This window comes from Theobroma cacao, chromosome 4, assembly GCF_053813885.1.
Source record: "Theobroma cacao isolate CCN51 chromosome 4, ASM5381388v1, whole genome shotgun sequence".
Taxonomy (NCBI): Eukaryota; Viridiplantae; Streptophyta; class Magnoliopsida; order Malvales; family Malvaceae; genus Theobroma; species Theobroma cacao.
In genome coordinates, this window is record NC_142642.1 from 40,189,283 (window position 1) to 40,213,525 (window position 24,243).

The 24,243-nt window shown below is 34.4% G+C and overlaps 5 protein-coding genes across 13 annotated transcripts; all 5 read right to left on the reverse strand.

The window, feature by feature from the left end:
• Window positions 1-4,863: 4,863 nt before the first annotated feature.
• AMSH3 (associated molecule with the SH3 domain of STAM 3) lies at window positions 4,864-10,577 on the reverse strand. Of its 4 annotated transcripts, XR_016025791.1 has the most exons (16): window positions 10,286-10,577; window positions 9,900-9,964; window positions 9,741-9,816; window positions 9,445-9,648; window positions 9,196-9,272; window positions 8,714-8,813; window positions 8,550-8,596; window positions 8,076-8,406; window positions 7,909-7,998; window positions 7,731-7,793; window positions 7,501-7,575; window positions 6,693-6,755; window positions 6,493-6,545; window positions 5,658-5,898; window positions 5,347-5,477; window positions 4,864-5,207 (listed from the first exon to the last, which is right to left on the reverse strand). XR_016025791.1 is itself a non-coding variant. In XM_007035675.3 (14 exons), the coding sequence occupies exons 1-14, from the start codon at window positions 10,382-10,384 to the stop codon at window positions 5,724-5,726; spliced, it is 1,518 nt and encodes a 505-aa protein (XP_007035737.3). In that variant the 5' UTR covers window positions 10,385-10,577; the 3' UTR covers window positions 5,503-5,723. The 4 variants fall into 4 exon arrangements, 1 of the variants encoding a protein (XP_007035737.3); XR_016025790.1 differs by having other exon boundaries at window positions 4,864-5,466; XR_016025789.1 differs by having other exon boundaries at window positions 4,864-5,477.
• Window positions 10,578-11,244: 667 nt separating this feature from the next.
• Window positions 11,245-13,051, reverse strand: TBL4 (TRICHOME BIREFRINGENCE-LIKE 4). Its single transcript, XM_007035676.3, has 5 exons — window positions 12,622-13,051; window positions 12,328-12,505; window positions 12,013-12,200; window positions 11,787-11,945; window positions 11,245-11,709 (listed from the first exon to the last, which is right to left on the reverse strand). The coding sequence occupies exons 1-5, from the start codon at window positions 12,966-12,968 to the stop codon at window positions 11,394-11,396; spliced, it is 1,188 nt and encodes a 395-aa protein (XP_007035738.2). The 5' UTR covers window positions 12,969-13,051; the 3' UTR covers window positions 11,245-11,393.
• Window positions 13,052-13,459: 408 nt separating this feature from the next.
• Window positions 13,460-17,952, reverse strand: LOC18603607 (Glycine-rich protein family). 3 transcript variants are annotated; one of them, XM_018118637.2, is made up of 6 exons: window positions 17,816-17,952; window positions 15,092-15,221; window positions 14,827-14,962; window positions 14,300-14,394; window positions 13,832-14,057; window positions 13,460-13,745 (listed from the first exon to the last, which is right to left on the reverse strand). In XM_018118637.2, exons 3-6 carry the CDS (start codon window positions 14,951-14,953, stop codon window positions 13,630-13,632), a joined length of 564 nt encoding a protein of 187 aa, XP_017974126.2. In that variant the 5' UTR covers window positions 14,954-14,962; window positions 15,092-15,221; window positions 17,816-17,952; the 3' UTR covers window positions 13,460-13,629. The 3 variants fall into 3 exon arrangements, with proteins under 3 accessions (XP_017974126.2, XP_017974125.2, XP_007035739.3); XM_018118636.2 differs by having other exon boundaries at window positions 14,827-15,221; XM_007035677.3 differs by lacking the exons at window positions 14,827-14,962; window positions 15,092-15,221; window positions 17,816-17,952 and adding an exon at window positions 14,483-14,709.
• Window positions 15,302-18,074, reverse strand: PPR40 (pentatricopeptide (PPR) domain protein 40). 3 transcript variants are annotated; one of them, XM_088805311.1, is made up of 3 exons: window positions 16,488-18,074; window positions 16,049-16,367; window positions 15,302-15,802 (listed from the first exon to the last, which is right to left on the reverse strand). In XM_088805311.1, the coding sequence occupies exons 1-3, from the start codon at window positions 17,949-17,951 to the stop codon at window positions 15,534-15,536; spliced, it is 2,052 nt and encodes a 683-aa protein (XP_088661437.1). In that variant the 5' UTR covers window positions 17,952-18,074; the 3' UTR covers window positions 15,302-15,533. The 3 variants fall into 3 exon arrangements, with proteins under 3 accessions (XP_088661437.1, XP_088661436.1, XP_007035741.3); XM_088805310.1 differs by having other exon boundaries at window positions 16,049-18,074; XM_007035679.3 differs by lacking the exon at window positions 15,302-15,802 and having other exon boundaries at window positions 15,812-18,074.
• Window positions 15,761-22,621, reverse strand: LOC18603609 (cAMP-regulated phosphoprotein 19-related protein). Of its 2 annotated transcripts, XM_088805312.1 has the most exons (8): window positions 22,465-22,621; window positions 22,182-22,251; window positions 21,115-21,177; window positions 20,961-21,008; window positions 20,642-20,704; window positions 20,480-20,542; window positions 20,280-20,323; window positions 15,761-15,776 (listed from the first exon to the last, which is right to left on the reverse strand). In XM_088805312.1, exons 2-7 carry the CDS (start codon window positions 22,230-22,232, stop codon window positions 20,315-20,317), a joined length of 297 nt encoding a protein of 98 aa, XP_088661438.1. In that variant the 5' UTR covers window positions 22,233-22,251; window positions 22,465-22,621; the 3' UTR covers window positions 15,761-15,776; window positions 20,280-20,314. The 2 variants fall into 2 exon arrangements, with proteins under 2 accessions (XP_088661438.1, XP_007035742.3); XM_007035680.3 differs by lacking the exon at window positions 15,761-15,776 and having other exon boundaries at window positions 20,079-20,323.
• Between the last annotated feature and the right edge of the window lie 1,622 nt (window positions 22,622-24,243).

Genomic DNA, 24,243 nt, shown 5'->3' on the forward strand with positions numbered 1-24,243 from the left:
CGGCCCTTATGTTTTTTTTTTTTGAAACATCTTGCTATCAATCATGGCTCATTTGTATGGCAAAGACATTACATATGGCTTCTAATTACAGTTGTTTATTGGTATTTGTTTGTCTTGTTTTGGTTTGCTTCTTGGGGTTCATTTCTTCCTCTTTATAACAGAATTTACCTACTTTCTTTAGTTCGATAAATTGAGTTGTCCAAAGAGAAAGACATAGCCTCAATAGTGGTACTGCAAATATATATACTTGCATGCATCAGATTTTCCTCTATGAATATCTCCCCGTCATGGCATGGCACGATTGTTCTCCTCTCCTCGGGTTTAGACATGGAATTTAGAGACTCTTTGGGATTAAAAAAAAGGTGGTAAATTAATAATATATTTTTTACTATACCATATATACCGACAAATTTTAACTAACATTTTATTATATTCTCGAAATATCAATATCAAATCAACGTATAAATACATATCAATTGATATACAATATTGATCATATTTAAATATAATATTTTTCAAATATATATATATATATAAATTAAATAATACGTGCAAAAACCAAATTTAACTTAAATCTATCAATAAATATTCTCGAAACTAATATATCCTATCAATACCAAATCTCAAACATTTCACTTCTAATAGTCAAAACTTGGAGCACAAACCAATTGGTAAATTAATAAATCTTCTCTAAACTTAAACAAACAAATTGATTAGATAATTCAGATCATACTCTTTCTCTCTCTGTGTCTCTCTCTCTTGCTTTCTCTTTATCTCAGGTTGGGTGGATGCCAACTTGTTTTTATCTTTTAAACCACTTAAAATTTAAACTTCCATTTCGCTAAACTTCTGGCCTACAAGAAGTGATTACATCCCTAGCAGTACGTACTATTTCTTTTTATCATTCCATAGGAAGACGCAGTTTAACGATGATCAGCAGTGTGTTTCGAGGTCACTTTTTCTAGTGCTTTGTCCGACTTAGGAGAAGCAAAAAAAAAAAAAAAAATCCTGAGACTCAGCAATAGGCCAACTCTGACAAGGACATCACAACCCCGAATTGATTTTTGACATACTGCTTTTAATTTTTCTCCACCAAAATGAATAAGATTTAATTTACTTAAGAAAGCATATTACTAGCATACTTAAGGAACAAACTAAAGGTAGATGTCAGAAAATAATGGTACTGTAACTTTTTTATTATTTTTTTAAAATCATTATTAAATGGAGATAGATATTACACATAATAAAACAAACGGAGAAGAGCTGTGCTTCAATCTTGTCGATGTTCTTGCTTTAATGGGACATGTTATTTCCTACCATGGTAGTATTAGATAAAATCACATCTAGAAAAAAATATATGATCATTGTAGAATATCCTTTGAAATTTGGTATCCAAATCCTGAAATTTGGAAGACACAACTTTCTACTCTAGGTGTTACGGTTCATACTAACTCTTGTAAGGTATTGTCCACTTTAACTCGTTGGTTTCACGGTTTTGTTATACAAAAAGAAAGATGATGTGAATCTTTATATTCTTAATATCACTCTAGTACATAGTTGATGTGAAATTTATAGCTCCCCTCCTTAGGACCATGGCATCTTCCCTTAGTCCTCACTGGGAGTTTCTCTCTTCGATGTGAGACATTATGGATCAACTCACTGGAAACATCATCTCAACGATGTAAGATTCATGTCTACGCGAAAACTCCACTTCAACAAGGGCCCACTGTTCTCAATAGCACATTACTAATCTGCTCTGACACCAATTGTCACGGTCCACACCAACCCCACCAATTGTCACGGTCCACACCAACCCTTGTAAGGTATTGTTCGTTTTGGCCTACTGGCCTTACAATTTTATCTCACCAAAGAGACCTCACAAGCTAAAAGTGGTGTGAACCGTTATATTCATAGTATCACTCTAATACATAACTAATATGGGATTTATGGCTCCCATTTCTGGGACCATGGCATCCTCTCTTACTTTTAGTTGGGAATTTTTCTTCGATGTGAGACTTTGTAGCTCAACCTGCTAAGAGCATTATCTTGACAATTTGGAATTCACATCTACGCGAGGACCATGACATCTTCCATCACTTCAATAAGGGCCTACTATCCTCAATGGCACATCGCTAGTACTCAAAGTCCACTCTGATACCAATTGTCATGATCCACACCAATCCATGTGAGATATTGTTCGCTTTGGCCCATTGACCTCACAATTTTGTCCCACAAAAAGTGCCTCACAAGTTAAAAGTTGTATGAATTCTTATGTTTCTAATATCACTCTAGGACTATAACACCCCTTTTTATATCTCGACGATGTGGGATTCACGTCCACGCGAGGACTGTGACATCCTCCTATACTTCAACAAGGGCCCACTGTCCTCAGTAGCATATAGCTAGCACTCAAAGTCTGCTTTAATAACAATTGTCACGGTCCATACTAACCTTTCTGATGTATTATCTGCTTTGGCCCGTTGGCCTCGTAGTTTTGTCCCACAAAAGGCACTTCACAAGTTGAAGGTGGTGTCAACCCTTATATTCTCAATATCACTTTAATACATAATTGATGTGGAATTCATAGCTCCCCTCTCTAGAACCCTGGCATCCTCCCTTACTTTCGGCTAGGAGTTTCTCTTCAATGTGAGACTTTATGGCTCAACCCGGTGGGAGCATTATCTCGACGATGTGGGATTCACGTTTACGTGAGGACCCTGACATCTTGCCTCACTTCGATAAGGGCCCACTGTCATCAATGACACATCGCTAGTACTCAGAATTCACTTTGAAACCAACTGTCATGTCCACAACAACCTCTATGAGGTATTGTCCGATTTAGCCCGCTGGCCTCACAGTTTTGTCCCATAAAAAGAACCTTACAAGAAGTTAAAGATAATGTAAACCCTTATATTCACAGTATCACTCTAGTATATAGTTAATGTAGAATTCATGGCTCTCCTCTCTAATACCATAGTGTGAACTTCTTAGTATCACTTTAGTACATAGTTGATGTAGGATTCATCTCTCTCCTCTTTAGGACCACAACATCCTCCCTTACTTCCCGTTAAGAGTTTCTTTTTGATATGGAACTTTGTGGCTCAACTCGCTAAGAGCATTATTTCAACGATGTGGGATTCACGTCCATGTGAGGACCATGACATCCTCCACTACTTCAACAATGGTCCACTGTCCTTAGTGGCACATCACTGGTGTTTAAAGTCCGCTCTTATATCAATTGTCACGATCCATAGCAACCCTTGTGAGGTATTGTCCATTTTGATCTACTAGCCTCACGATTTTGTCCCACAAAAAATGCCTCACAAGTTAAAGGTGGTATGAACCCTTATATTCTCAATATCACCTTAGTACATAGCTGATGTAAGATTCATGGCTCCCCTCTCTAAGACCATAGCATCCTTATTTACTCTCCACTAAGAGTTTCTCTTCGATGTGAGACTTTATGTGTGTGTGTGTTTGCATATATATATGTGTATATATATATATATATATATATATATATATATATATATATATATATATTTTAAAGATGGGGAAACAGGCCTTTAACAAAGTTTTTAATTCAAAAATCAGCCTTGTAAGCTTGTGTGATGCGTTAGGCCAAGAATGTCCATTATTTGACTTATGGAATGAAACGTTTTAACTTGATAGTTTCATTAGCATGTTGTGTTGTTAAATATGCCAATCTGAAATATGTTTATGCATAAACATATGGTTTATGAATATATCGCTTAATGTTTTATCATGCTTTGCTAATGCATTGAAATTATATTGCTTTTTTTCTTAATATAATAGAGACACTCAAAAGTAGGCATATTGTCACATCAGGTTATGTAACTCTTATGCACAAAGTTAGCTCTAGCTAGAGATATATCGAGAATGCCTACGGGCACATGTTTACATGGTAAGACCACAGGTTGATGTTTACGTGGTAAAACCACAAGTTTATATATTACGTGGTCGAGGCCACAGTTTAACGTAGTTGGGTACACATATTACGTGAGAGACTACAGGTTTAAATCTTACTCGAGATTGATTACTTCTTGATTGGTTTTAATTTCAATCATGGCATGGTAATGATACTTGAAAATTGTTTTTACATGACAAGTGAAGTTGTACGTGTTGATTGGTGATTAAAAATATCACATTCTTATGTTTTAAGGTTGATTATCATATACCTGCCATGAGTTTACAACTAATAAGAGATTGAAGTTATAAAGATTTTAGCATGCTACACATAAAGTTTTATCACGTGTTGAGAGATTTCTTACTATGCATTTTAAGCTTGATTTGCTTAATACATGCGTTCGACTTAAATTGATATTTTCTAGACTTACAACACTTAGATTTCATTAATTTAATTGACCATATTTTTATTGATCTCTTCTTGATTTATAAATATTTCATACTTATATTTGTTTTCCTTCCTGCCCATTCACTGAGTTACGAAAGACTCATCCCAATTAATCGTCACCTACAGCAGATAAGTAATTAAATTGAAGGCAATCGTGACGAGAAAAATTTAACTTACTAAGTAGGTATTTGGCATCTCATAGCACTACCATATGTGTCACTCCGCTTTTAAAGGTTTTCGAGTTTATTATGTGTTTTGATTAACCTTGTCTAAGTAAATTATGAAAAATGTACTCTAAGAACCAAGTTGTATTTTTATTATTATTGGGATGTAAGAACAAGAACGTTTCTAAGTATTTAAATATTTCTAAGTATTTACGTGTTAAATGATGTATAACAATTACTCAAATGTGATTCGTTAATCAAGTGTTATGACATTCATTACTACAATAATTAAAATTTTAAGACTAGTGACCGAATGTTCGAGAATTGCTAAGAAAAGTTTAAACTAAGATTGACTTGGGACTCAACGAACTTGCTCAAGAGACTTGGGCGTCGGTAACGATCGTAGAACAGTCATTACAGATCCGAGTGGATTCCTAGCTATAAAAGAAACCCACCAACTTCTTATCCGTACGGGAGAGAAATATTAATGAACCTAAGCAAAAACGAGTGCTACCCAAATGGCATGAAGATCTTTCCAGAGAAGTTACAGAAAATTCTGAGTACATTCATCATTGATACTGGCACTACCCACAGCATGGCAGGCAGGGCGAATGTTGATGAGTTATCAACGTCGGCAAACACCATCGGGAAAGAGAGAGCAATTAAACCTGATCACCGAAAAAATTTATAGCCTGCCTTCTTTTACCTTAAAGCCTATTTATTTTGCACAACTACCTGCAATCCAATTAAAAGATATATATGGCTTTTCCGCCATGATCAAAGGCGTGGGAAAAATCAGGCGCTTACCCGGACCTTTTCAGGTCACCCCGTTCAAAGTTTGCTGAGATCATGGCAGCAATGGTATCTGACACGGGTCGGGTGCATTTGATCTCCAACTAGAAGCTTAAAGGTGCTTCCTTCGATAATCTGTTATTTTCCTTTACAAAAAAAAAGGCCTTAATATACAGTACAAAGCAGGAAAGGAATGATGGGGAGGCAATTCTTACAATATGATTGGAAAAAAAAGAAAATGAGTATGCTCTATTTGCACCATGATTCTCTTCAATAGAATTTACAGGATTGGTGTCAGCAAAACAGTTATTTTAACGCACACTTACATAATTCCTTCTGTGAAAAATTTTTCCCATCGACACTTCATCAGGGAGGGTTGAACACTTTGTATCTCACCGGAGATCGACAACATCAAACTTTATTTTGGGGTTCATGAAGACATGAGAGCAATGCTCATATATTGGGCTTCCATCGGAAGGCTCCTCATGGGGATGGAATCCCCGTTGCTGACAATTACGAATAATGGACACACCGCCAGGATCAGACAGATGAAAGATACCATGTGGGCTGCAGTAGAATGCAACATTGGTTAACATGTAAAAAGTATGCAAAAGTATATATAACAGAGAATATCTGTTTTCATATAAGACGTGCCTACAAAATATTGATCATACGCAAAAGTGCTAAGATTTAACCTTCTTAGGTTTAATCATTTTCCAGCATCATTAGCTGAGCAGTTAAATTTATTCTTTAAGACACGGAAATAATCCCATCCGTTACCCATTTTGATCCACTAGAAAAAATGAAAATTAAAAGACAGAATATGTGTCTGCATACAGAGCAAAGAAGAACTTTTCTTTCACCCTTTGGTGAAAAAAATAAGTTTCCCCTTATTCAGCATGCAGAAAGATCTTTCTGCATCCCATTTTTATTTGGTAGATTGAATCCTCCCTATCATTAGTTTTCTGTATCTGTTGCTTAGAAGATGAACATTTAAAAATGTGAAGGTTTGAAATACTGATGCCTAGTTAGTAACTAAAACTTACCAGGTAGTGCAAGTAATAAGAAACAATTGTCTAACCATGATAGATTTGGTTTTTCTAGTATAAAATGGTGATTGGATTCAATATCATGATCATTGGGAGGAAAATGAGAATCTACCTGGATGTATCTGTCGGAGCCATAACAATTGCAATTGCTTCTGGTAACATAATCTAAAAAAACCCACCAGAAAAAATTTTGTCAGAGAAATGTATAATATGTAATCATATGTTGGAGAAGGCAGAAGAAAAGAATGATACATGCAGTGAGACTGGATCACTCTACAAGGACAATATATAGCAAGTACTTGATCTTTTTACCTGATATGAGTAATGAGTGTGTAGATCAACTGACGACATGAAACAAGTCTGAGTTGGGTGTGTCTGAAAATCAAAATAAATAGCATGTAAACGTATTTTAAGAGAAATCAGTTGCCTATAAAACCACACTAAGAATTTCAGCTATCAGCATTCAAGTTTCTGACAATCTAACACATTGTCTGAAAACAAACTTCTAGTCAAAAACATAGTTTACTCAAACATAAATCCTTCTTCATGAAGATCAAGTGAAACAAGGCATATTTCAACACCACATAATATGAACCAGACAAAGAACAAACAAATATTAGATGAGATTGAATAGCAAAATTGTAAGTGAAAAAAATGACCCCAACGAAGCGTGAACTTCACCAAACTAATAGTAAAAACAAGACGCTATTCAAAAGATTCTGCCATAATTAGTGCCAAGCTCAACAAAAAGATACAAGCAATGTCTTGGATACAAATTGCTACCATACTTCCAGGTAACCAACCAATTACACACAAGAAATTTTTTTACGTCTAAATCTGCATGTTACCCATGACAATTAAGTCAATCTCAAGCAACCAAGGGAAGCTTCATAAACCACAAAAAAACCAGTTGACTTCAAAATAACGTGTGTGTGTGTGTGTGATAATGGATTAATAGAGCAATGATAACAATTGTGAAACATAATGCATGAAAAAGGACTATGAGCTTTTGCCCACTCCTTACTCAAGTATAATGTATTCACCAACAAAAGAGCACATAGAGGAAAAGAAAACACAATCACACACATATCTATTGAAAACTGAAGGCTTCTGAACTTACATGAATCCACCCAAGGGGAAAAAGAGATAATTTGTCTTGAACTTCAAAAATTTCTTCTTCGTTTAATGTTGAACACTGAATAGAAAAAAAATGTATCATTGCACTAGTACCAAAGCACATGTATACAAGCAAATCGCCAGAATGAATCTTAAAGTGGTTATCTCTTTTCTATACAAGTAATGTTGGTTCACAGGATTATAAAAAATTAGATTAGAAGAATTATATCATACCGAATCTGAAGTCGACTCCTGCTTTGGGATTATAAGTGTGGTGATGTGAAAAACCCTGTTTTTCTACAGCCACACAAAATTAAAAGTATAAACAACCTCCTTTAGCAACTTTGAAACCCCTACTTCCTAATGCTCTCAAACAAAAAACTAATGAACTTCAAAAATATAGTTTTCTCACCAATGATCCAGCTAGAACACCACATGTTTCCAAATTTTTTTCTGTATTTGCCCGAGCCAATCGTAAGAAATCCTCCATCATATGTACTGGCTGCAGAATTAGTCAACAATTCGAATATAAATCAATGTAGAAGGCCAAAGTAACAAGAATTGATTCAGGAGACATACAACATGTAAATGTTGATACGAATTAGAGTTTGGCATTCCATCTTGAGAAGCCTTAGCTGGACCAGGTCTTGGATCAGCAACTTTTGATGGAGGAATTGGAGTGAAGTCCTGCTGCACTCGAGCGAGAACAGGAGGAGGAGAAGGTTGTCTGATACCAACAAACTGGAAAGGATCCTCCCTAGCTTCACTAATCAAAGGGTGACATGACTCTTCAGCAGGATGTAACCATCGACCATCATCTAAGGAGAGCACTGACTCCATAGCAGAACCAACCCCTCCTGGATCACCATCTTTTACAGCCAAAGCACCATATTGTCCAGCCTGATTGGGGCTATAAGAAATTGTGACACCATAAAGACAAATGTTAAAGCAGCCACATTGTAGCAACAGAAATTAGAAGTCTCAGCACATATTCTATCATTTAATATGCATGTCACTTTAAAGAAGAATGATTAGACTTTTTGGAAGTCCTACCCTGGCTTTTCAGCAGGTACCAAGTCCATACTGCTAGGATATTGAACCTGTATTACAGAGCAGAATCAATTATTTGATGCAGGCTTGCGGTTCAGCATGCAAAAAGGGATTATATAATGAATGGGGAAAGAAGAAACAGAGGAATATAACATACAGAGGTTTACCTTTATCTCTGCCCTTGGTCCAAGCCACTGGCCTCGAAGACCATCAGGGCCTAGAAATGAGTGTCTAGACAAAGTTTCTTTATTTGGAAAAGGTAGAGACCTGAACATATCCAGGAATGATTAGTGCATGTCAGCATTAGAGAAAAAGTTTTGAAATAATTCTTATTTTTTATACAACTTTCAAACTTCATGGTGAGGGGCTAGACAGACAAACACAAACAATTATGACATTGGGCAAATGCCAAAACAAATCAAGAAATGCTGTAAAACGGAAGTGTCACAAATGGATATTATGATGGCCATGCTTTTGATATCAATTAATCCCTTTCCTTCCGGTACCAGCTAAAAAATACATATTTTGACTTTTAATGAATCCCATCCATATAACTGCTAGTTCCATATTGCAAAGATACTACTTAGGGGTTTCATGATTTGAATCATAAATGTTTCATTCATAAGAACAAAAAATGAATAACACTCACAACTTCTGGAATTGCTTGTCAATTAGATTACGATCGTTGTTATACTTCCATGAAGATTGAACTGCCATGTTGGCAGGCTGCAGTCAAAAAAATTGAAAACAGAGTTATAATATTGCACATTTTACTCAAAAACAGCAAGCAAAATAAGAAAACAAATTGACAACCATACATAAAGAAACAGGGGAAGGAGCAAACAAAAATTACATAATCACATCATGTTGCCTCCACCAATCATAAACAGCTTAGTACCTGCTCAATATCCAAGCTCATATTAGACCCATTATTGACAGAGGACCATTCCAAAGGTGACATCTTCTCTGAGCCATAGGAAGTTGTTTCATGGCCATCAAGTTCAAGCAATCGAGCCCCTGCATGAGATTTATTTAGTTCTTCAACTCTCCGGTGAACCTCAGGTTTCGAAGATTCAAGCTCATCGAGTACAGCTAAAAGTCTCTGCAATAAGAAACATTACAACCAAAATATCACCAAATACCATACTAGTGGACTCACAACATAGAGCAACCAGAACAACAACTAAACCTCACCTTCCTATACTGCGCCTTTTCTTTTGGAAGCAAAACCTGGTAATCTCGATGGAATGGTATTGTTTCCGACACCAAACTGACCCAAAATATAAATTCACAAATAAGCTTATGCAAATTAATTCAGTATAACGAATTCAATCAGCACTAAGCTTCCCTCACCTTGAATATCTAAGCAGTATTATGTACAAATCTACTATATTCTTTTCGTCTCGGTAAATGCTCGCCTGAAAATTTAAAATTACATAAAAGAACCAGTAAATATTACCTAAAACTTCTAGCCAAAGAAACACACTGAGAATTCGCAAGGCAATGTTACAAACTAAGCCAATAAGCACTTAAAATTACTTGCATTTTTCAAATATTAAGATATTAATTAGGATAACCGAGCTAATCTAAGCATTAAAACTATGAATTCAGTACCAATTAAAACTTAAAAAAAAATGCATGATTAAAACTTAGATTAAGCTAAAATTAAACATTAAACGATCATAAATTCGTAATCATTAAGAAAAGAGTAAGATTAGAAAGAGAATTCGACGGAGAACCTGTTTGAGGAGATTATCGGCGATTCGATAATAATAACGGAGAGGAATTCGATTATCGACTTCGACTCTACGAGCCATCGCATTCACGTCGATCTTCATCTCGTTCCTCTATGTGGTTTTCTTCTTCAAATTTTTAGTTTTACTTTTCCTTATTCTGGTTCGCCGATGAACCGCCGTGTTCTTCCGAGTCCGATCGAAGATCGATAACTTGAACGTGAGAGCTAAGGAAACGAAATAGTAGAAAACACCGTCGTTTAAGGAAAATAATGGGAATTCTTTTTTGATTTTATGTCGGCATGGTGGAGGAGCTTTTATTTTATACGGTCGTTAAGACTAGAGATTTCTCTGTAACTGCCAATCATTTTATGACACGGTAATTTATTTGTATGTTTTTTATTCTATTTAACAATTTTCTAGAAAGTTTTGAAAAACTATGTTCTAGGTAAATTGATGGTTTTTTAATGAAAAAGGAAAACTCCCTCTATTTGTAGATATTTCAAAATAAAATATTTTTTAGGGACATAATTCTCTTTATATATATATATATATATATATATATATATATATATATATATATATAATAAATATATTTTCACTATTTTTTATTTTTTATACTAAAAACTATTAAAGATTTATATTATAAAAATTTTTACATTTTAGTACAAAATATATCAAAGTTAAAATTTTTATTTTAATTTTCATGAAAGTCAAAGGGAGTCAAACATTTTAAGTCGAATAGAATATTGCTAATTTTAAATTATTTAACAGGTGCATTTTTTTTTTTGAAAAGTATTTAATAGGTGCATATTATTTAGTATAATTCAATGTGAATTTTCGAAAAATTTTAATTGTATCATGAAAAATGCAAACGATAATAACATAAATTCCTTCTTTATATCCTTCATTTTCTTTACCCTCACCTTTTCTGTTGATATTCCTAACACAGCTAAATGGTAAAATTTTGGTACAAAATCATAGCATTCATTCACTTGAAAATGTTCTAATCAATTCCAAAATGAGTATAGCAACACTGAATTACACTTGAGACCCATAATGCCAATCAACTAGAACTTCATCAATGAGGTAGGCTTGGTGTTTATTTGCTAGGTCAATGGCCTGATATCAGCAGGGTGGCATAGAGAAGCTCATTCCAGGAATCTGGAACACCTGGGAGGCACCAGTGGCTGCAATCTTGGATCATGCTGGGGTTCCTCGGAATCTCTGCTGGTCGATAAATCGAAGGATGCCCATCTTTTCTGTAGGCTGTCATCTTGGTGATGTTGAGATAAAACACTGGTGTTTTCATTCCTGCTATTACAGATTCCAGGATGTTCATCATCCATGGATATGGTGCAGGGCTTGCCTCGTTTGCTATAGGTTCTGTTTCACCGTCACAGTGCCCACCAGTATCCCACTGCCCTTTCCTGATATATGCCAATTAGTATGCTCTTTAGGGGTGAGAAATCGCATTGCAGAAAGCCATTTTGTTTTCTTTTCTTACCTGAAGTGAGAAGCTGAGTATCCCACGAAGAAGACCCTGGTGCGGTTCCTATCAATGTTAACATCAACCCATTTTGCCCATGTCCTCAATGCCTTTGCAAATGCTTCTTTTACTTCCAATCTGCTGTAGACATGGCTTCCTTCCTGGAAGTAATTTTTGCTGCAATCAACACCAATGCCTATCAGAAACCAAACTATGAATGATGAAAAATGGCAGCAGATTTTACCCTTTGTTAGTTTTCTGGTGAGTCCACCAATGACCAGTGTTGAAGACAATTATATCAGCATCACTGTACTTGGAACCCTGAATGATGTCAAGTCTCAGTGTCTCTCTTCGGGTCCCAATTTTATCAGAGATTTTCCATTCTTGGACAAGGAAGGGTGATTTGACGAAGTCTATTGAGCACTTGTAATCCTGCATCATTTCAGCAAACAAGATAGCAAATTCCTTAATACCCAGCAAAAAAAATCAGGACAAAGAAATATACAGCAAAAGGAGTTTTCCATCTATCACAATTGCAAAGATTGATGATTCCACTCACTTTGAATCTGAAAGAATATAAGCCTTGAGTCCTGAAAACTTCAAAGATTCTTCTCCTGTCTTTCGATGATTCTCTCAATGCACAGACCAGTGACTCCCACATGTTCCTATTCAAAGAATCTCCCACAAAAACCAGTCTCTTACCTCGTAACATTTTCAGCATTTTCCTCCCATCAAACCTACACAATTTCAACGACCAACAAGAACAAACACATTACAGAGACTAGGAACAAAGAAATGAAGCGATCAAGTAAGTTTTATGTACAAATCTTGGATAGAGGTCTTCGTTTTAGACCTTGGGATTTGACAATCAAAAGGCTTCCACCGGTATCTAAGGTAACTGAAATCTACCCGGCCATTCTTGTAGCAGTTAAAAGAATCATCAATGTAGGGACAAGACCCTGGTTGGTAAACAGGGTCAGAATCATCCAACACCCAATTCCCATTGAAGATATCACAAGAACCAAGGTCTTTTATCACATATCTTCCATCTTTTACCGAATTCCCAGGAGCTCTTTCGACCGTGGTAACCGAAGAAAGAGTACAGTTACTTCGCAGGTCAGAGACGAGACAAGTATTGGAAGAAGAAACGGGGGAGAAGGAAGAAAAGTAGTTCGCAGCACGGCGAAGGCGGGCGGCCATTGCTGAGGCTAATGCGGTTGGTGAACGCTCGGTGAGTGATGTTGAAACAAAGAAGACTGAAAGAAGAAGCAAGGAAATGTAGAAAATGTGGGTTCTTGATCGAGAGAGAAGGCATGATGAGGCGGTTCTTGAAAGTTGAACCAAAGTAGAGATCGTGTTCTTGAAAGATGCCATTAAGCAGTAACGAGAAGTGGACTAGCACGGTAAAATAGAGAAATGTTTTGGCTCATTTTAGTGGGAAAGGTAGTTTTACAGTAGTGCTTGTCAGGACCACGAGGCATTCGGCGCGTTTGCTTGCTGCTGAGGCTGAATTTATGTAATAAATTTTGGCAAAATTTCTTCTTCATTTCAGAATCATTACTGGTTTTCAGGTTTGGTCATCATAAATTCCAGGTTCACTGCTGCATGCCAGGGCTCTGTTTCAAGATTCCTGTTGGCTATATTTGGTTTCAATGGCTAAATGTTGCATTTTTTTTTTCTTTTTCCAATTCTTAGTATGGGAGATATGAAGAAATACAGAATCATAGTACTTTCAGAGTGAAAACAGTAAACAAAGTTTTACAGATATATATATCTTACAATCAAACAAGTTGAATAAATCTAATATGATGCTCAGCAAATTACAGTCATGTCCTATTGCCTCATTCTGAAACAGAGCAACTCAAAGTAATAGAGTGCAGGCAATAATCATCGACCCTATGCCAATCAAAATCTGAGTGGCTGCCTTGCTTGCACTGCTTCCCTCAGCTTCAATGTGCTCTTCCACATTGAAATCACCTACATAAACACAGACAAACAGATTATGATTATTTGATGGAAAACCAAAAGGAACCATGTTTCAACAAAACTTGATTGGAAGTTACCTCTTTCAGGACCATAGCCACATCCTGCCTGGATTGTGTCTCTAATATCCTGAATCGTGGCCCTGTTGTAGAACAGGAAGTTTGTCATGATGTTCTCTATACAGTTGAGCACTAGGTGTGTCTCTGACAGGCAAGGTCCACTGCAATATTCATCAATGTAGCCGGGAGGAACACCTAGGTTTCCACTTGCAGTCAATCTGCACGATTCTTCACAGCTGCTGTAAATCTGATTCGAATATAAACAAGTAAGATATTTTTCAATTAAATCCTTAAGATATCATTACTGAGACCTCAGAAGCAATTCTTCGATCTTACTAATAGGCATAGACATTGATGATAAACGCTCAAAAAAAAAATAATCACTAGGAAAAGGGTATGATCAGATTATCAAGTGACAAATGTGAAGCCTGTTAAACCATGAATCCTTCTCATGGCTGTTGATTGAATGTGCAGGTCCAGAAAGCTTACATATTTATCATTGAAACATAACAATGCTTTTGCGACAATTTGAGCTGGATCACGGGCTACACCACCCGTTTGAGGCAAACCTTCATCTGCCTTCCCTGTCAAGGATTGAAGCAAAGGATTAACACGCTTTGATAATGAATGAATAGCTAGGAGAAAAGTTCATGTTTCTTTTTTGTCAGATACCTAAGTAGAAGCAGAATATAGACATGCAAACCATCGCTATGGCTAAAACCCAAAATTTGAATGTAAATGAGAGTGCCATTTTAGAAGCTTACAGACAGTTTGAACTAATGAAAAAGGAAAGATAAATTGAAGCTAATTATATAATCTGTCCAATGTAAATTTTCAGCATCAGCACGTAACATAAAACCGCTGCTGTTGAAATAGTGCAGTACATGAACATTCTGAAAGTCTCATTTGGGTATTCTAGTTCTATTGGCCGTGGCCCGGAAACCATGACAAATTTAATTTTCTTTTACACACAAGCGTTGAATAGAGTTTGGTAAAATTGATTGGAAAAAGGATACCCATTTGTTTGTTTTCCATTGTTTGGGGGTGAACTTTGGAGGAATGCGAAAGACTCGTAGGAGTGGAGCAGATGGAGTGCAAGTCACCAACTTTAACTAGCTGAGGACTTTCTTTTCCAAGTGACATATATCAAACCTAAAAATTATCATTCTGAAACTTTTAGTGCAAGTCAAGGTTTCTTTATGTCATCGAGAAAATTTATAGTAATTAGTTAAAGGCCTAAGCAATCTCATTTTCTAGAAAAATTTGAAACCAACGGAGAACCATCATAGCATTGGCAAAGGCTCAGGTCTCTACAGCCAGTTAGGCTTAGCAGCAGTCTGGCGGAGGGATACCATGCCGAATGGCAATCAAACCGAAGTGAGCTTGAAATGGACCTGATAAAAATGCTACCCTGTAAAGGAAATTATAGCTTTCAAGTGGAAGCCTTATTTGGAAACATTATGCATGGGGAATCATAACAAACAATAAATCTTTCCTGTTAACTATGTTTCTTTTCTTTGAATGAACCAACTTTCTTTTGCATAACTTCCTCAGATTACATTTATTACAGTACTGGTCATAAAATAATGGATATAACCCTAGAAAGAATAAAATGAATCACATAACATTGCAGTTAGAACTGAGAAGTACAACCATGTTAATTCTAGGAAAAATACAGCTGCTGGATGCTACCAGACCTCAAGTCATTTTATGCCATTCTTCTTCACATAGGGCCAGAGTATCGGTTAATATGTGGCCAATTGTCATTTTCTCCTATAGCAGTATAGCCTTTACGAATCTGAGAAGATAAATTGAGGGAATAGAGTGCCTTGTCCAAAGTTAATTGCTTAACAACTTGTATTTGGTGATCCAAGCCCACAATTGAACCTGCATATCCCAGCAGGTAATAAGTGCAACCTTTCCAACAGAGATTATGACATAAACGAATGGACAGACCACCTGATGTTCTGCTACATTCTGCCGATAACAATTCTGTAAAGGTAGTATGGAAAAGCAAGGTTAAATGCTTTATGACTGCAATGGTCCACAGCTTAGATCTCAAAAAAGCCATCTAAATACATGAACCAGTAAAAATAACATCCTACAGTCCAGGAATCACTTTTAATTTAGTACCCCTCCGATTGCATCTTTTTGCAATATCCCGAGCCTCTTCCAAGCAACCCTTCTGAACAAGAGACTCCAAAACTAAATTGCATGTATAAGAATCAGGAATACAACCTTTGGCTTCCATGGACTTTAACATTCGTATCACTTCATCAAATCTTTCTGACTCACACAATGCCTTAATAAAAGCACCATAGGTATAATTGTCAGGATCCAAGCCCAACCTCAACATGGAGTTAAAAAGCTTTTCTGCCTTCTCAATCTTCTTCATTCTACAAAAACTTTGAATGAGAGCATTGAAAGAGAAAATATCAGCATTTATTCCAGTGGCTTGCATTTTTCTTAAAAGTTTCATTGCTCTAGCAACATCACCGATTGCACACAAGGATCGAATCAATATATTATATGTAACATCATTTGGAGTGACATCCCACTGAAACATTTCAGAAAAACAATCAAAAGCATCGTCAATCATGTGTGCTCGACAAAGCCCATCAATTAGTGAACTAAATGTGAAGATATCTGGATCAAAACCAGATTCCAAAAGCATTACCAGAAATTCCTTAGCCTTGTGTACCTCCCCAATCTTGCAATGCCCAGAAATAATGGTATTGAAAGTAACAAGAGTAGGAGCTATACCTCTAAGGTACATCTCTCTGAAAGTCTTTCTTGCCCTGTCCATCATACTGGCTTTGCAGAAGCTATCAATCACCATGTTATATGAGAAAACATTTGCTAACAACCCATCCTTTGCCATCTGATCCAAATACTGATCACCCTCAACAAATTTTCCTATATTATACAAGGCTTGTATGAGTGCAAGATAAGTATTAAACCCTAGTTTCACACCTAGCTCAACAAAACTATCTAAAATCAGACATGTTTCATCAAGATCCAATCCCTTTATCAAACATGCCATTGTAAGATTAAATGTTGAATTATCAGGCAAATACCCTCTCCCTGCAAGTTTCTTCATAAACAATGCCGCTTCTCTTGCCATAGAGTTATTCGACAGACAATACAGTAGAGTATCGCAAGCTAATTTCTGCATCATAGGCTCCTTCTCCAAAAACATTATCAACAACTCAAACGCCTCGTGGGGAGCTACGCAACGAAACACCCCATGAATTAATGATCTCACAGTGGCTTCATTAGGAATCACATTCCTCTTTTTCATCATCTCCACAAGTCTAAATGCTTCATCCACCCTCCTAGCATTACAAAACCCATCAATTAAGATCGTATAGGTATACACATTTGGCGAATATCCTAACCCTTCCATCTGCTTGACTAGACGAAGTGCCTCATCGACAACACCAGTTCTACAAACGCCATGAATGAGAATATTGTATGTGAACCTATCTGGTTTACAGTTATCAGCTGACATTTGTTGGAATTTCAAATAAGCTAAATCAAGTGAATTGGATTTTATTAATGCATCAATCACGGCATTATACAATCTTGTGCTAGGACTAATACCCAAAAATGAAATCTGTCCAAATATCTCAGCACAATACTTAGCTAATCCTAATCTTCCCCAACTACCGATCAAAATGCAAAGCAAATCTTCGGTTACAACAAGACCCGAATTCCTAATATCTTTAACCAATTCAACAGATAACAAAACCGGCCCTTTTCGATAAAGGGCAGTAGCTAAAACACCCTTAACCGATTGATTCTTAGCGAATAAGGGGTCAATATTCGAAACCCATATATAAAATCTCAAAGGGTATAATGGGTTTTCCTGATTTTGCAAGAGACTCACTACAAACTGAGGATTTAAAACTATCCTCTTGGCTTTTAACTCGTGGTTTAGCAGTAAAAACCAATCGTTTCTCGAAAGAATTTGAGAAATGTAATGATGATTGATCGCAGAGTTACCTCTTGAAGGAGGAGGAGGAACTGGAGTGTTGCTTTTGAATTGGCTCTGACAAGAAATTGTTGTATTTTTGGGATCTTTTGTGAGGTTTCTGAGGGAAGTTGTTGACCTAGAAGCCAAAGAGGAAAGCCTTCTCATGTCCCCTCTGCAAATAACCAGTGACCAAACGCAGGCCAGCTCTTCGCCTTTGGAAGGAATGTTGCTCACTGTATGAAAAGAGCTTAGGAAACGACATGGCGTTTACATTAATGCTACTTTTATTCCAATAGTTAGAATTTCTTTACATCACATATGGCTATTAGATACACTTAAAAGTGGAGTTCTAAGGCATTGATTCATAAATGAGATATTACCATTAAATTAATAAATTATTATTAGATAGATGTGTGATGGGATTAAAATATCCAAAATCTTTTATCTGTAAATTTTTTATTACAAGCTTCAGTTATCCAATCACAAAAAAAAATTATGTACGAATCTATCACTTAATGTTCACATAATATTTTAATGAATTTTACTCATTTCATGATTGTAATTAATTAATTTTAATATAATAATTATAAGAGATATATTTTCGAAAGGGTTAAAATGAAGGTGTTAGGACTAACACTGTTTTCCTTAAGTGATAATGGAGAATATGATTAGGCATTTGGTTTATGATGAGTTTCCCTTCCAACCAAAAGACATTTCCTTTAATATACTACATAAGAAAGGAAGAAAGATATGAGTATACAAAAAAAAAGTAAAAGATTATCAATAATTTTGTACTCATTATTTCTTCCAATAAATTTAGTAATGATTTTCAATATAGTCACTTATACCCTATCCAAAAGTTCCTAACTTAACTATATATATTTCCTATATTATCACACTATTCCTACAAATTGAGATTTGTGAAATACTAAAATTGGAGTGGGGATAGGGGAAATTTTCCTTTGATAGCTTTATTTTATTTTTTTTTTCACCCAAAATAAAAGAGACAAGGTAAAGATCAAGGAAGGTATCTATTAATCAAAAAGGTTCATAGATGAATAAATACTTAGATCCATTAGGCAATTGGTCTCATTATTATGAAATATTGAAAGCTAAGTTACATGCCTAGATTTGCTATTCCATTATTGATCTAGCCCATAAATTGGCCCATGATGTTGAACATTTGCAACCCATTAATGTCAATCTCAAGCCCGTTAATTGTGACCCAGTTCTGATGAAAAAAATTTAGTTACTTTTAGTTGGTATTTTTTTTTATTGAGTTCAATTTAATTTTTATATTTTTATTTAAATTAAATTAATTAATTAATTATTAATAATTAAAATGTCACTTGTTATTTTATACTTCACGTCAAGTTGACATAAATATGAAAAATATCTTATGATCATATTATGCTGTCACATCAACGTATCACGTTATTATTTATTATGATATGTTTCGTGATTTTTATATATTTTTTTATTTTGATGACTTTTCTTTGTTATTTTTTGGATAGGGTTTGATTTTATTGCATTTTTATTCCTTCATTATCCTAAACCAAAGACAACCAAACAAAAACCAACCATGGTTAAGTTAATGGGACCTTAGGGCTTTTGTGGGGGAAGAGACAGAGTTAAGGATCTTGACATGTACATTTAAATGAGAAGATCCCAATCGGGCAAACTGACCACAAGCAAGCCTATCCTCATAACAAGGTTTAAGGATCATAGAAATTTCTCATGGGACCAAAAGGAAAAACGAATGAAGGATCGTAGAAGTTTCTTACTGTCTCCTTCATTCAATCCTTCTAAAAATCTGCTACAATACTCACCAATCACTTGTGATAGAGTTAAGAAATTTTCAGTTAAAATTGAAATAATTGAATTAAATTAAATAAATTTGATTAAAACGGTTCAGTTAATTTAGAAGTGAGCATAGTTAAATCAATTAATTCGATCAATTTTAATTTTGATTTTTTTTTCAATTAAAACAATTAGCAAATTTAAAAATATAAACATATAAATAAGTATATTTTAATATATTTTCATTTATGTTTGGATTAATATTATTTTGATTTCATAATTTAATTTGTTTAATTTGTAATTAACATAGAAAAAAAATAAAATTAAAAAAATAAGTTTAAGTTAAAAAATTTTCCTTATCTAATCTGGTTAATCAATTAATACTTGATTTTCAATCGACTAAACTAATTTTGAAACAAAATTCAGTTAATTTAATTATAAATATTTTTAACTAAATTAACCGTTTGCGTACCCCAAATTAGTGAAACAAGATTAAGGAAGAAGACTCTAAACTGAATTAACTGGATTAATCGAATGCCCAACCATTAATTGTCTAATTACAGAACATAGCATTTCTCTTTTTTTCAACAATGAAGACTCTCTCCCTTTTTATTAAAAAGATAAACTAATTAAAGTGCCCATTGCAACGTAAATTCAATTTCCATCCCCATAAAAATGTTATAAACATTGATCAATTCCCACTTCCTCCTCCGACCACCTGATGGGATCTACTGGCCCTGCAATAAAATCAACAGAAATTAATCATTTGAGATACTAATATGTTATATTATAACTCTAATTAGATAATTTATGTAATTATTTTATCAAAATATAACAATTTCATAACTAAAATTCAAGAACAAAATAATTTTAAAAGAATTCCGTAAACTCACAATATTCTCTCGACCAGATGTACAAGCAGGTCTTCTCGGGGGTAACTGTTGGTGCGGAGTTCTCTTCATAAAAATTGATAAACATTATCATTTCAGTATCTCTTAAACACGCGCGTACACAAACATACATAAATTGAATCGATTACTATTACAATTACATACCTGCAGTTTTGGTCTCAAAGTCTCTATTGCCACTGTCGATTTCTGATTAGCTCCTGCACCTTGCTGTTCACCAATTCAAACAAAAACAAAAGAATCTGGTGTAAACTCAAAAAAACACTTGCAATAATTATTCCCTGTTGGGGCCAGATTAAGCCTCTGGCTTCCAGTTCAGCTTGGGACCCCCTATGACCGACAAAATAAAGAGGAAAAAAAAAAAGTGGACTCCAACTGTAAAATTTGGGTCATAAAATGTTGGACAAATTCATCAATTTCCTCGACAAGAATCTAATTTTGCTTTTCTTTAATGGCTGACAAATACCTTACATAATGCCCAGTCTGCTGAATCAAAGAAGGCACGTTCATGGTCCTACATTCATCCAATTTTATATAAATTTTTTGTTAGCTCATCACATCAAATTCATAATTGAATTTTTGTCTTAATCTTAAATACTTCAAAAACAATTTATTTTTACCTTTGAGATTAAGGGCTTCTTCTTCGGCACTAGTCCTCCGTATTTTTCGGCCGTGGTTGTTCCCTGCTTAATACATTGATTTAACGTCATTAGTGGAATCAAATTTGATGTCAGATTTAATATCAATTAATATTACAAGATATATAACATGATAAGTTGACGTGATTATATATCATGATAAGTTGACGTGATCGACGTCAACTTATCAATCATGTTAATTTAACGAATCATATATCATGTAAGCATAAAATGCCAATATGTCGAGATTAAGTTTCCGTTAAAGGATTGATCACAATGGATAAACCATGAACATAATGTTTATGGGACCAAATTTAAAGGAGAAATATACGGAGACAAGAGTAGATAAAAGACAAATAGAAAAGTACACGTAAAAATAGAAAAATAGAATCCCACGTGATTGGGTTGAATGCTTAACATCAAGTTGGGGTCCAGATACTGTATAGTACTGTTGTACGTACAATACAACACTGCCGACATTTCAAAAGAATGTTTCAGAAATACGAAAAGGTACTTCCAGCCCCACATCTCAACGTATACATCCTGTCATGTCATCATAATAGCCGTTTGATTACGGACCCCACGTGCCTACAATCCTAGAGATGAGCACATGGGATCACTTTTACCACTACCATAAATCACGCGACAAATGGGCCAAAACCCGAAAAAATATCAGCTGATTCTCTAGGCCCATTTTTGGAATTTAATCAGAAAATAATTACCAAAAACAATCAGAAAAATCTGGCATCCTAATAATGATTTTTAATTATATTACTAATAATAAAAAAGGTAGTCAGTTAGAGTTAAAGAAGGACTATGATGCACCCACTTCATGTGGGTCTGACACGTGGACTCCATATTCAACAATCAGAACCGTCGGTTCTGTTCATCAAGAAATGTCACATTGGACTTATGAAAGATAGAAGTCGTCAATCATTTGTGGAGGGATTATCATATAATTCTTCTGTTATTTACTTATTATTAAACAAAAAAGGTTTAATTTTTTCCAAGTAAAATGCCAAGAAAATAAGAAGAAATAAACAACTTACTTCATGGTCTTGGGAGGCATAGAAGTCTTCACCATGTTTGCAGTCTGCCATTTTCCTTCTAAGTTCTCCCCTGTTAAATCACTCAAACAGCATTAATCATGATTATTAACATAATCAAAAAAACCCAATAAACTTTTAAAAAAACTCATTAAATTCATGTTTACGTGTATGTGTGTATGTACGTGCATAAAAATTAACTTTGAAAAGATAGAAAAGAGATAGGGTTTATGAATATGTGAGATAAAAGAAGGAGGAAGAAGGAGGGAGGGGATCTTGGCAATACCTTGCACAAGGGAAAAGGAAGAGATGCACAGAGAGAACGGGAAGGGATAGACGAGAGAAAAAGAAAGAGAGAGAGAAAGGATGTGTTGAGTGAGGGGGTGAGATAAGAATATGTTGTACGAAGCAAGTGTATATCTATATCTATATCTATATATATATTAGGTTAGACAAAATGAAAGACGGAAAGTAAAACAAGTTGAAAACAGGAAAACAACAAAGACCTAAACCAATCAAAACCTCTAATTTAGAAAGAAGGTGGTTGAAGGGTAGGATTGGATTCTGCATTAATTTTTTTTAAAAAATATTAAATTATAATTTTTTTTCCTACCCTAAATATTTTTTTTTAAATTTTTATGAAAGTTCAAAAAATATAAAAATATGAAAAATAAATTTGTAATACAAAAAATAAGAATATTGAGTGTTTAAAAAATGAAAAAAATTCATTTTGAGACACCCAAAAAAGAAAAATATATTTTAGGAATCTAATAATTAGATTTTCTTTTTTTTTTAACTTTTTTATCTTAATTGATGTAATTATAAATGAAATTTGTAAGAGTTACGGTCTGTGCCGTTGACATATCAATGTCAGGCTGGTCCATGGGAAACTCACGCCGTGCAATTTCTCACGTGTAGAATTCCCTCCTGTACCGACACCTTCCTCTTTCTTTTACAGGTGGGGAATTGTTTATTTCTTTTAATTTTTTAAATTATTTTTGCATAATATTTTTTTATTCGCAATGGGGTTTCAATATTATTTTTTGTTGACAATTGTTTCTATTTTATATTTAAAAAATAAGAAAAAAAAGTTGATTTTAATGTAATGGAGATTAAATATATAATTTTTTGGGCCAAAGAATAAATTAATTTTAATTTATTGGGTCAATTTGTACTAATTAGTAACGGCAACTCCTAATTTTGACAGATTAAAATCTATAAGGAGAAACGGCATCTAATTTATTTAATATAAAAAATCTTTTTTTAATTTTTTTTACTCTCATTAATATACTAATAAATGCTCAAGACAACGGACATTAACTACAAACACCAAAATTAATAGGACATTAAGACCGCTAGCTATGCTGTCTTTTTCAAAAGAAGTTACTATAAATATCATAAAACTCGAGTTTAATTATATTTAATATCATATATCTATTAACATCAAATTAACTCTTGATCAATTTATCACTCTCAATTAAAATTTTTAAAAAATTATTTTAATTTAGAAATAAAAATTAATTTCTCATTTATTTAAAGTGTAATCGTGTTTTTGTCAAGTATCCAAAACATCACCTTTTAAGATCGTCTTAAAATAATTTAAACTCGACTTTATTTAAAAAAATCAAATACTACTAACATACTAGTATTTTAATTTGACGATAATTCTTTTGTCGATCTATGTTAAATTAACATTTTCAACTATTAAAGAAATAATAATAATTGCATCTCAAAAATTAAAAAAATGGGCTAGGGAAATTATCTTCAACTAAATTTTCTACATTAAAAAGGGTCAGAATTAATCTCTCATTTTTTTTTCATCTTTTATTTAAAAAATAGAAAATTTAAATGGGAAAATTCAATGTAGAATTTGGACATAAAAAAAAGGAGAAAATTGTATAGAAGGAATCTAGAAGAATTAGTTGAGCTGCTGGAGTAGTTGCTGACCAGTCAAGTGGTCAGTTTAACCAATTGTGTGTACAAAGTAGACTTCGTACAAATTTTCCAGAACATTGGCACACCACGTTTGCATTTCTCTATTCAAAATTTGAGGTCGATTTGTAAC

Bases quoted from the DNA above. Each gene is read 5' to 3' on its own strand.
- AMSH3 (XM_007035675.3), bottom strand. From the start codon at position 10,384: ATGAAGATCGACGTGAATGCGATGGCTCGTAGAGTCGAAGTCGATAAT. The intron at 9,965-10,285 runs GTTCTCCGTCGA...TTAAATTTTCAG, and splicing joins CCGATAATCTCCTCAAACAG to GCGAGCATTTACCGAGACGA. The intron at 8,814-9,195 runs GTGAGTGTTATT...GGATATGTTCAG, and splicing joins GACAAGCAATTCCAGAAGTT to GTCTCTACCTTTTCCAAATA.
- TBL4 (XM_007035676.3), bottom strand. From the start codon at position 12,968: ATGGCCGCCCGCCTTCGCCGTGCTGCGAACTACTTTTCTTCCTTCTCC. The intron at 11,946-12,012 runs GTAAAATCTGCT...TGTTGATTGCAG, and splicing joins CACCAGAAAACTAACAAAGG to CAAAAATTACTTCCAGGAAG. The intron at 11,710-11,786 runs GTAAGAAAAGAA...GGCATATATCAG, and splicing joins TACTCAGCTTCTCACTTCAG to GAAAGGGCAGTGGGATACTG.
- LOC18603607 (XM_018118637.2), bottom strand. From the start codon at position 14,953: ATGTCACTTGGAAAAGAAAGTCCTCAGCTAGTTAAAGTTGGTGACTTG. The intron at 14,395-14,826 runs GTATCCTTTTTC...AATCCTTGACAG, and splicing joins AATGGAAAACAAACAAATGG to GGAAGGCAGATGAAGGTTTG. The intron at 14,058-14,299 runs GTAAGCTTTCTG...TATTCGAATCAG, and splicing joins TATGTTTCAATGATAAATAT to ATTTACAGCAGCTGTGAAGA.
- PPR40 (XM_088805310.1), bottom strand. From the start codon at position 17,951: ATGAGAAGGCTTTCCTCTTTGGCTTCTAGGTCAACAACTTCCCTCAGA. The intron at 15,803-16,048 runs GTTGTATTCCTG...CTACCTTTACAG, and splicing joins AAAGTCCATGGAAGCCAAAG to AATTGTTATCGGCAGAATGT.
- LOC18603609 (XM_088805312.1), bottom strand. From the start codon at position 22,232: ATGGCAGACTGCAAACATGGTGAAGACTTCTATGCCTCCCAAGACCAT. The intron at 21,178-22,181 runs GTAAGTTGTTTA...TGTATTAAGCAG, and splicing joins ATGCCTCCCAAGACCATGAA to GGAACAACCACGGCCGAAAA. The intron at 20,705-20,960 runs GTATTTGTCAGC...ATTGGTGAACAG, and splicing joins CAGACTGGGCATTATGTAAG to CAAGGTGCAGGAGCTAATCA.